Source organism: Macrotis lagotis, chromosome 4, assembly GCF_037893015.1.
Source record: "Macrotis lagotis isolate mMagLag1 chromosome 4, bilby.v1.9.chrom.fasta, whole genome shotgun sequence".
Taxonomy (NCBI): domain Eukaryota; kingdom Metazoa; phylum Chordata; class Mammalia; order Peramelemorphia; family Peramelidae; genus Macrotis; species Macrotis lagotis.
The window spans coordinates 129329318-129341570 of record NC_133661.1 but is presented as its reverse complement, the minus strand read 5'-3'; the positions used below and the strand labels follow the sequence as shown (position 1 = coordinate 129341570).

At 35.1% G+C, this 12253-nt stretch overlaps 1 protein-coding gene across 4 annotated transcripts in view; it reads left to right on the top strand.

Moving 5' to 3' along the window:
* AGBL1 (AGBL carboxypeptidase 1) overlaps positions 1-12253 on the top strand; it is a 1019050-nt gene that overhangs the window by 198420 nt on the left and 808377 nt on the right. For all 4 annotated transcript variants that reach the window (XM_074234136.1, XM_074234135.1, XM_074234137.1 and 1 more), the window contains 3 exons: positions 749-897; positions 2004-2091; positions 8497-8635. In XM_074234136.1, coding sequence (XP_074090237.1) covers positions 749-897; positions 2004-2091; positions 8497-8635 — 376 coding nt within the window. The remainder of the gene's footprint in view (positions 1-748; positions 898-2003; positions 2092-8496; positions 8636-12253) is intronic.

Below are 12253 nucleotides of genomic sequence, written 5' to 3'. Positions count from 1 at the left end.
TGTTGGAATCTTAGAAGTTCAGTATTCTGTATCATGAACATGATTTGTGACTCTTATTTTGTGATAAGAACTGTACTGATAAAAATGGGGTTTTGAATTGGATCCTATCAGCTGTATTTGATTTCTTTCATGGCAATATACTTCCACTCTAAGTGCCATGGAAGAGACTAGGTAAGGATATAGATAGGTTTGTACAAATCTCTCATCACTCTTAAAAAGAGCAAGTCAAAATACAGGCCTAGATATTGTGTCAATAGCATTCATTGTACTAAGTGGTGTGGTGGACAGTAACCTTAAACTTGGAATGAGGAAGGCTTGAATTTGAATCCTGTCTCAGATATTTGATATCCTTTTGACCCTTGGCAAATCATTTAATTTTTCTTAGCCTTAGTTTCCTTTTCTATAAAATGAGGAGGTTGTATTCTATGAGTTCTAAGGTACATTCTATCTCTGCATTGGTGATTCCATGAACAGTAAATATTGGAAGATTATTGAATTATTTAAGATGATTATATATGTAATATATATAATATATATGTAATATATATATATTATATATATATATATATATATATATATATATATGTAAGAGATGCTAAACCAACTTTGAAGTAGGCAAGGATGAAACTACCTAGTCAAAGCTAGCAGTCCTATATTATATAATAAGGATGAGATTGCCCCCTTCTTCAAAGTTGTAAGATCATGTTTCTAAACTCTACAGGTTAACATTACATGTCTTGTTCTTCAGGTTTGAGTATGATTTATTGATTAATGCTGATGTGAACTGTGCCCAGCACCAACAGTGGTTCTACTTCAAAGTGAGCAGCATGAAGGCTTCTAGGCCCTACCGTTTCAATGTCATCAACTGTGAGAAGGTCAACAGCCAATTCAATTATGGTATGAGTTTTTTGGGAAAAGGACACTTCTGTTGAGTGAAATGATCAGTGTAGTTTCTTCTGTGATTTAAACCATATCCTTGGTTTCAAAAGGCTTTAGAGTAGGGCCATCCATTTGGATTACTACTTGGATGTCAAATTAGTGGCCTAGCTATGATAAACTGATGATTTGAAGGGGAAACCCAGGAAGCTTTGATATTACCACAGACATTCAGAGCCCATGGAGGGGATAATGTCAGGACTTCTCCTATACTTTTCTCTCTCTATCATTGTCAGGTAAGTAGACAGCCTCTGTTTCCCCATATTCCCAGATCCAATAAACCATAATGATAAAGGTTTGCCACAACATTGGCAAGTTACAGTCTTATTGGCACCATCCAGTTAGGGACTTGGAAAACCACAGAGGAAAGCCAGATTCCCCTGAATAACAGTAGGAAATTAGGTAAAAAAACATTCAGGAAACAAAACTATACTTCTATAATTACATATTTTAACTCCTGTGATGATTCTGATATAACTTGAACCTCAATATATACATTGCCATCAGAGATTCCTAGGGCCTTTATCTTGAATGATATAACTGTCACTATAACATGCTGGAATATGAATTCTAATAATTATTGAATTCTCATTTTCCCAAAATATGCCAACTTCCCTAAATCCAGACTAAATAAAAGAGATGCATTCTATATGAATTATATTTCCTCAAGTACTCTAATGTGTATACAAGTAACTTTTTAATTAAATGTCCCAGTAACAAAGACAACAACAATAACAATAATAGGCTTATTTTAACTTTTGCAGACACTGATCCTAACAGATTACATCATTCATTGGATAGTAGAAGAGATATAAGGATTCAGAAAAGTTAACATGTTCCTCAATGAATCATCCCTAGAGTAAAAAATATAGCTTAGGATTCCATCCTTAGAAAAGTTTTTTTTAATGTTTTAATATAATACTATTGGGAGGAAGAAAAATAAATTACCTTGCTGAAACAGATGATGAAACCTATGTGAAAAGAGAAAGTTTGTATATTGACTTTCTCTTTCCTTTCTGGGAAACAAAAAATGTCCTATCACCTGAACCTGCCTTTGTTTTGTGTAGGGATGCAGCCGACCATGTATTCAGTGAAGGAGGCTCTCCAGGGCAGGCCTCATTGGGTTCGGGTGGGCTATGATATCTGTTATTACAAGTAAGTGTATTATTACTGTAACTTTGGTTGCCCTTCCATGCCCTCTCCCATTCCCTGCTTAAACCATATTGATGCCCATAACCTTTAGCTGCCAATGCTCATCTGCTAAACTTGCTGCAAATCTCTCAAGACTGCAAATCTCCTCTCCTTGAATGGAATAAACAGACAAGATGTGTTGATATGGATTTCAAGTAACATTCAGTGTCTGGCATGTAGAATAAATATTTGCTTATGCTTTACTGAGGAATGATTTATTTTCATTTTAATGCCACTTACTATTCTTGTACTTAAATGATATAATAACACCATTGTTATCTTTTTGAATCATGCTTGTTTGTCTAGGTATCCGAAGTTCATAAACAATTTTAATCTTTGATTCCATCCAATTAGCTTTCACTTTTTAAAAATTTGTCACATGAATTGGAGTTACAATTATTCTAATCATTCAGTAGACTTTCACTATTGCTTATATTACTAGGCATTGGACACTTAACGCTATTTAAATTTCCCTAAAATCAAAAAAGTTCTATGAAAGCCAAACTAAATGGAAATGACAGGACACACAGCAATGTGCACAATCATCTTTAAGGCTCATTGCTTGTTTCTAAGGGAGCTCCTGACTGATTTCTTTTGGACCCTGAGATCATAGGCTAATGCTTATTTCATGGTTGAGTTAATGAAAATCAACCTCTCTTTTCCATTGTAGCCATAGTGACTAAAACAAAACAATAAATAAAACCAGTAATGCCCTCTGGTGTTTATACAAAAACTGATGCCAAAATTTGAAATTTGGTTGGTTGACAACAATTTTTGACTGTATAATCTAAGTAATGATATACATTTCTATGGTTGATGAATTCTAGACAGCATGCAGTAAGCTTCTCAAGTCCATGGCCCCAACAGAGAAACAAAAAGTTCAGGACATTGGTTGGTCAGTCACATTTATCAATTAAAATGATTGCAAATTTCACTATTAAGTACTGAAGGACAACTCTGAATTAACTAAAATCCTTGATTAGATGAATTAGTGACGTATTAGTATTAAGGTATTAGTCACAATACCTGGGATATTATGGTCCTATGGAATGCTCCCATTAGATTATTTATAAAATAAGCTGAATCATCCCTTCTTTTGTTTTCCTTGATACCATATACCATTATCTCTACTGACTCTTTTTTTTAATTGTCTTTTGAGGGGGAATGGGGTTAAGTGACTTGCCCAAGATCATATATCTAGCAAGTGTCAAGTGTCTGAGACCTGGTTTGAACTTAGGTCCCCCTGACTCCTAGTCAGTGCTCTATCCTCTATGCCACCTAGCTTCTTCCAACTATCTTTCCAATGACAATTCTGTCATGGGTTAAGTATCATGGTAGCTCAAAAGAATATGGACTTACTTATTATGGGATATTCAGACCAAGGTTTAAATAATTGTTTTCTACCAGTTAATGTAAAATCAGCACAAGGTGTAGGTATGTGATACTCCTATAGGGAAAATTTGAAATCTTATATTTGAGCCTTAGAAAGTGAAGAATGATTTATGTTCTCCTGTGAAAGCAACAACCAGAAAAACCCATCAGTGATATTGATCTTTTGAAGAATTCCTCTTTCCTCCAGTTTAGGTTTAGGACTAAAAATGAGCATGGATTAACACTTGAACCTTCATCCAATAATCTCTACCCTTGGCAGGCGGCTGTTCATGAGAATGTGGTAGTTGTAGTGGGGAGGAGGGAAAGGAAACTTAATCTGGAACATAGGCTGCCTAAGGGAAGCCAACATTAATAGCTTTTAATGTTTTTAACAAGACAATTGTTCTTTGATTAAAGAGCAACTCAGGGGTAAGATGAAAACCATGAATGTGTAATGTAATTCATATTCATGTTCCAGACCTGAATACAACTGAGATGAGTGGATAAGATTGTTTTATTATAATATCATTTGTTTTACAATTATTCTTTAAATTATGTTAACATATTTGTAATACTTGGCAATATTCTGATCTAATGAAAAGATTGATATGCTGATTTCTGTTCATCTCCTGATCGATTCTATTTACTTAGGAATAAATGGGTATCCTTTTTTTTTTCTTATCATATTTACCCAGGGTAACCTTCATGATTTTTTTGTGAATATGCTCAAGGTGTTCCCTTGGCTCTCTCCAAGTCATTTTCCTCCTCTGATATTGCTTATGGAGATCATTCTATCTTTTCAATGACTTTTCTGATGTTTGAGTAGTTTACTTGGATGATGCTGTTATCATCTCTGAACTAGGGCTGTACGGATGTGCTTATCTCATGAGATGGGTATTTTTTTCAGTGTGTCATCTGCCCTCCATTCCTGCTCTGAACAAACATAAAAGAGGGAGGAAGTTCTGAGGGAGACCAACTCCCATCTTTGTGCAGCACTTTCTGAGTTGTGAATGGGGATTTGGAAGGTGTCCCATCCCTTTTTGGCTTGGAGGAATGATCACTGCGAACTCTAAAAGACATTTGAAGGGGAAAAAAAAACAATGAAAGGGATTTTTTTTGAGAGGGAAAATAGGAAAGGTCAAACCCATTCACCCTTTTCCCTCAGAGAAGTAAGCATTGAACATTTCTGCCTTTACTTTTCACAAGTCATCTTCTCCCACTGACATACATCTAGACTCATCCCTTTTCATGTTTTCCCAGCTCTGATGTAAAGTCATTTCAGTGTTGAAGGACAGTAGGAGGGAAATGGTGTGCTGAGTGGCTATGTCATACACAATGGGTGATCTCTTCTGACATTTATCTTCAGTGGTGAGGGGAGACAGAATAGCTCACTCATGAAGATGAATGTCATCTAAGTGCTCTGCCATCATGTATCCTTCTGATATACCTCAAGAGAGAGATTTGAAGTTATATATAATATTAGAACACTGTTGCCACAGGGAAGCTTGGTGGCTGCCGTTCTGGTTTATTAGATCCTGTTAAGTGACATGATGCACCCTTGTTAAATAGTCATAGTCATTCTAAGATTGTTGAATTCACCCTTAAGTTAGCATTTGCTTATTTTGTGCAATACATTCATGCACAAACACATGCAGGTACATTCCAGAATTTTTTAAAAAGGAAAAATAGAAATGTATTGAAATTATAACTACATCCTTGTGTACTCCATTCTTTGACCCATATTTCAACAGATGACTGACTCAAGATGGAAAAGCAAAAGGAAGCCTATAGTTACTCAAATATTAGTTTGGCTGATCCTAGGTCATCATTGATCAAAGCTGGCCCATATAAGCTGATGCAAATCCATCAACCCATATGATTTTCATAAATTCTTCCCACCTTAGGTGGGAAGAAAAATTAATTTAAAGGCATCAGTGACATGATACATCATATCTGAGAGGTTATTTTTCCAATCCATAAACACACTCAAATATTCCCTTGATTCTTTTTTATATATACCATCTGATTTCTTATACATTCTCAACCCACAAGTGCCTGTGCAAATTTGTCTGACTTTTTAATAAGGGCAATATTGCTTCTTGAGCTATACATAGAAGTTATACAAAGGAGCTCAATCATAATCCTCCTGGTTTGGACAGGCAAGAGATCTCTTTTAACTTTACTTTCTGGAGCTCTAGATACTAAACTCATGGGCTTTTATAATCACAAGGGCCTACAGAGGTTCTTTAAAGATTCTCTTTCACAAGATTCCTTTTAGTCACTTGTCAACCAGCCTCCACTGAAAGCCTTTGAGAAAAATGAAAGTCATTCCCTTCTGTGGCAATGCATTTGACTTTTTTCCTAATTGTTAGGTAGTTTCTTCCTAAGTTTGCTTTTTTGCATCTTCTACCTAAAACTTCTAATTCATCCTCCCATTGTTTAACAAAGTCATTCTAATCTTTCTTGCATAAACCAATCTTTCAAATACTTAAAAGGCTAACTCAAATCCCCTAAATCTTTTTTTCTCCAGGCTAGACATCCCCAATTCCTTCAGTTAATTCCAAAGCATGATATTGAGTTACTTTACCATTTTTCTCATATGCTTAAATTTGTGAATGTTCTTCTGATAATGTGGTACCACCACTGGTTAAAATGCTTAAGAACTGTTCTAATCAAACTAGAATATAGGAGAATTCTCACCACCCATGTTTTGTTTACCACTCTTTTTTATACAACCAAAGATGACATTACCTACATAGGTTTTCAGGTTGTACTACTAATTTTGAGCTTTGAACCCAGGGATAATGATTGCTGGGTTCTTGATGTGTAAAAGGCTATAACTTGGATAATAAACTTTGGAGAAAATAAGTTGTTGGTATGATTTCAATGAGACTGGGCAAGTATAAAGACATTAGGACAAATACATGAAGAGGAAGCTCTGGAGGGAATTTTAGAGCATATGAAAATGAAAAATTTTTTGGAGGTTGATTTAGTTCCAGGATAGTTCCTGCTCACTCTGTAGTCAGGATAAGCCCTCCCATGGTGAGGCCAGGAGTTTGTTTGGGGTTCAGCCAGAGTTTAAACCTGAGACTGACTGTAATTGAAACTGCTTCAAGCAGAAACCCCAGGCTAAAATCAGCACTTAGTGGGGATTCTGACTCTTTACAGTGACCCTGCAAAGTTGGTTTTTTATTGTTTCATGGGCTGCTGTGGGGGACTGGTTCTGTGTTAGTCCTAGACTAAGGAATCTGACACTAGCTCCTGATTTGTGTGGTGGAAAATACGTTAAGAATAGAAGATACCTGGGAGACAGCTGAGTTTAGTACAACTGTTTGTCAGCTCCAGCTGCTAACCATGAATCAGAATATACAGACCTTGTCACTAATGTTTATAGGTGAGGAGGGTTAAGACAAAAGGTGTACACTGAGGGAGTGGCTGTTCCATAATCTGATTGGCTTCCGCTGGCTCATTCCCTTCCAATGAGCTGTAACCAGTGCCAGGAGATGTAATTGACTGGCACCAGCTGCTCTGTTGGATATAAATTGCATGTATGTTCAAAATGGAATAATAATATATTTACAAGCCAATTCAAAAAGGAAATCAAAGGTACAACATATGTAGCATGCATGCATTCAGAGAACCCATCTGGTCCCTTACATGTCTGCTAATAACTCAAGTATTAGCTTTTGGAAAGGCTGCAGAACTTTGGAGATATTTGGGAAAAGTCAAACCAATTAGGTATGAGGATCCAGATGGCACAGTGGGTGAACACACTCACTTTTAAAGTTTTTGCTTGTGGGTCTCTGCCGATAATCACAACGGAAAGAGAAATTGTTAGTTTGATATGAGGGAACAGCACATATTCCCCCTGGGTCTTACTCTGATGCAACTTCATCCTTTCTCTTTACCAAAATAACCAGGGATAGAGGTTAGTAACTAGGGTATACCAGAGCAAATGAAGTCTGTGAAAAGCTACTTGGGCTTTAAAATTACTACCTGTGTTGCTTGTCTCTAGCCTCAGAACTATAATAATTCTACTCAAAATGGTTAAAATAATGGTCATGTAACTTTTTTTTTGTTTATTTGGAGGGGATGTTAAGGGAGAAAAGAGGAGAGAAAATCAACTCTTTTCCTTTAAGAATTGATAAGAATAATTAAACTACTGCTTTCCTCCTCTTCCTTAGATAAAACTAAAAGTTCCAATGTAATATAAATAAACTAATATTTAACCAAATTTCAGAATCACATCTTTGACTGTCCTTGCACTTTAATGTAGTGGAGTTGATGACATTTGTCAGGAAGTATTGTCCAATAGATACACTTAGTATTTGAAAATTGTCAGGGGAATATTGTTGAAAAAGGACTTCTGGCTGTAGTTGATTTTGATGCTCACGAATTGCTTCCTCATATTTTACAAAGGAAAATGTTTACTCCAGAAATTATGGTTGTTCTTTTTGGAAGTTGAATCATTCACAAATGAGGAGAAAAATCTTCTAAAATCTTCCCTTGAAAGATTGGGAGAAAAATTTCCCTATGAGGCTAGAAGGAAACCATTTTCTTGGCCCTGACTATGAAACTCAGATTTCAATCTATAAATCTTCCCAGTAGACTAGGATTACTAGCCATTCTTAGTTTTTTTTTCCTGTGGGCCAGTTTTCAAATCAGTCAGATGACTGTACAGTCTTAATTTTCAGATTCTCCTTGAGAGAAATTAACCCCCCCCATCATTTCAGGGGTAGATGAACTGGCCTAGAAATTTGATTTGCTTTCTAACCTCAGTTCTGATCTTAGACATTTCCCATCTCTGGGCTTTATTTCCCACTCCCAAATCCAGCAGTGACAAATCCCACCCTCTTCATACTGTGATGGCAAAATACTTTGCCAGAATGATACAAAACACCTTACCAATGCTCATTCATCTTACTGGGCCCAAGGACCTTAATTGAGAGTCCTTCCTTACTTTCTACCATTCATTCCTCTTCTTGTCTTTCCCTCCAGAAATCATTATCGCCAGAATTCAGCTGCCGGAACTCCTGGAAAATGCCATTACACTCTTACCTTTTCTGTCACATTTCCTCATAATGAAGATGTCTGCTACCTGGCTTACCATTATCCCTACACCTATACAGCTATGATGGTAATACCCTCCCCCTCCCCTTTTATTATGAGAATGGGATTTATATAGTACTGAAACAATTGAGAGGGAGATCTGTTTCTGTTACCATATTTAGATATAGCACTGATCTAACATGTGGAAACTGGTGCTTTCTATGCTGAAAGAATGATGTGATCAGAAGGTTCAAATACCTTATTTGGGAAACAGAAAAATTTAAGAGGGTGTCATACATTTATTATAAAACTGGTGTAAAAAATGACATGCATCCTTAGCAGCATAAGATTAAAAAATCATTCCTTAAAATATCTATTTGATATAGTAGTAATGAATATTGTTAATGATAATGATAATAATAATGATGATGATAATAATAATAATAATAATAATAATAATAATAATATTTATGGTTAGACCCATGAGTGATTGGAACTGCTGGTAAGAATCCTCTCAATCTCTCAATGTAGATCATTAACTGCTTGCAATATATAGATTGAGAGAGGGGAGAGTGGCCTGGGACACTTAGAGGCTTAACTGGTTTGTCTATAGTCCCACAGACAGTATGTGTCAAAGGCAAGGACTTGAGTTCCAAGTTCTCTTAATATTGAAGCTGACTCTCTAACTATTACAGCCAACTGTATGGTTTATTAAATTCCACTTTTAGAGATGGGAAGACTCAGGGTCAAATTAATTTGATTTGGTGCTGAGAACTGCATCTAGACTTATAGATTCCAAGCCTGGTTCTCTGAATCATGGCATGTGGGACAGAATAATTTGTAAAGATTAGTTAGTCCAACTAGAGTCCAACGGAGGGAAGTCTAGACAAAGAATCTTTGAATGAGAGTTGTTTTCCTAAATCTACCACTGATGAGAAAGAAGCTTGAGTTTGCTTCCTGATCATTTAAAGTATATTGCTATTTCTTCATCTGAAAAATAGGACTAATCATCCCTGCCTGTAGCTATAGCTTTGATCTTTTGAGGATTAATGAGTATCTTTTGGAAAGTACTTTGATCTCCTCTGTTAAAGCAAAATGTTATTAGAATACTAATAATTATACATATGTCATATATATGTATATAAACCTTAAGGACTGAATTTCTTATTTTGAGTCTGTGATAAAAAGAGGAAAAGGAAAATAAGAAGAGTCTTCAATAATTAAAAAGTCATGTCTATAATTCATAACATTCTGTTTCCATCTAATAATTATTTAACAAATGTTTCTTGAATATAGTTAGTGAAAGCTAAAATATATCCATGTGAGGAAACAACCTTATTATTCACCTTCAAGTTCACTGTGCTATATAAGACTATATGGTTTTATGGAAAGAATATTGATTTTGAAGTTAAAAAATTTACTTTTGATATTTATTGTTTTGTGATATTAAATAAGTTACTTTAGCTCTCTGACCTTTGGTTTTCTTATCTGTAAGAAGAGGTTGGACTACAAAACTTATGACTTCCCTTCTAGATATATCATTAATTCTTTGATGCCTATTTATATTTGTATGAAGCATTGTCCATTAAGTTGCCACAGACATTAAAATTGTATTAACTGCTTAGCACACTTAAAAGTAAGTTTTCCCCAACTATACTATAATATAAAACATATATTGATGAATTTTTAAAATTTAGAATCTTTTCTATGATTGTTGTTACTTTTAGATATGTTACTTTTAGAAATCTAGAAAATAGAAAACCTTCTTCAGCAGTTGTTTTGACTTCTTTCATGACTAGTCTTAAGGGAAGGGAAAGTGCTTGATATGGTCAAAGATCCTGGATATAGGGCCTTAAACTCACTTCTGCTACCTCCTACTTGTGTGACCTTTGCAAGTTGTTTTATCACTTGGGATTAGTTTTGTCATCTGAAAAATGAAGAGATAAGATTAGATGATTTCCAAAATCACTTATGGTTGGACTAAATTATCTATAAACTATCCTTTAGTTCTAACTTCCATATAGTTTGGGCACTTTTCTTGAAAAAAATATGCTATGATATCATTACTTTGGTCATTTCATATAGAATGGAATCATATATTGTTGAGGTACTAAATGGAAACAAATTGTACAGTCTTAGGGATGGAGGCAATGTCCCTGAGTTGTCCTAATAATAGCAATTTTAAAGTGGAATCTAGGTACAGTGCTATAAACATATTCATATTTTGATTAGGGATTGAATAGATGATCTCTTGGAATTTTTTCAACTTTAAAGCAACCATAAGGCTGAGGCATGATAAGGTAAATGACTTATCTAACAACATGTAACAAGTCAGAAGGAAGCACTGGGTTAAAAACCAGCTTTCCTTACTCTCAATACAAAAGTCTTTACATGATTGGTTTGTAAAGTTTTTGCTCTCAGTGCACACTATAAAAAATAATGAAGATCCCACTCACAAACTTTTGTTTATGTAGTTTATGTCTATTGATATACACCATAATAGTAATTTTAAAATCTTGTCTTAGGAAAAAAAATGACCTTGTAGAACTTCTATAAAGGGTTTCACGGATTTCCAGGAATCTCTGTACTCACCATTGAGAATTGCTATTCTACCCTATTACATCATACTACCTCATTGATCCAGTAAGGTGATAAAATGCTATCTTTTTTTTTTTAAACATTTCTGGAAGTATTGTTTAATTTCTACTAAGTGTATCAGTTTGTTCAGTTTAGTGCTCCATGGAACTATAGCTTAGGCTCTTCAAAAATCTCTTTTAGTCAGTATCTGTAGTTATCTGGGCTTGCCTTTCTAATGTTTGAATTAGAATGAGTCTGTCTTTTTTATCTATAATTCTAGAAGGTCTATAGATCTCATTCAGTAGAGGAATCTATTTCCTCACCAAATTTTAATTTTATTCCCAAGACCCCTTTCTTGCATTCTTCTTTTTTTAGAACATTAATGGTATCTAAGAGGCTAACTTTAGACCAAAAATCCATTTTTTCGCACCCAACAGTTTATATCACCGTCACTAACTACTTACCTGGACCTCTGGGACCCAATTCCCTATTCCATCCTCTGGTGAAGTTAGAGTGAACTCATTTTTAAAACAACAAGTAGACTAGGATCTACTTTTATTACAGAGAGAGCAACACAAATTGCATTGGAGGACATAAGCATAGGAGGCAGGAGACTTCCCACACAGTTGATTATGTGAAGAGAACTTATTATTTGAATCTCTGTAGCTCATCATTTTGGTGCTTCTAGTCAAGAAGAATGATTTTGCTTTCACCTTAATTATGGAATTCTGAATGTCCAGAAAATATAGCAAGTTTGAGGGGTAGTTGGGAGAAGAGGACTCAGGAGAAGGGTGCATGTCATCGTTTCTCTTGGATAGATGAATTAGGATAAGAAATAATGTGTCCTTTGAAGGTGGATAGGTTCTAGATCCTCTTATATACCTAAGTATAAAATTTGTATTCCTAATGATTCTTAGTCTTTGAATTTCTCTAGTTTTTATGAGCCAAAAAATTGGGGCCTCTGTGACTTCTGAGAAACTTTTTCTCCAGTCATGGTCAGAATAAGAATATATCTGGAATGCACATTAGTAATTTTCATTTTTGGATATGTTCTTGGGAGAAATCTATTTTCTTCCAACAGATCAGTGATAAATTAAATGTGATTGATACCCCAAGGACAGAATTGACT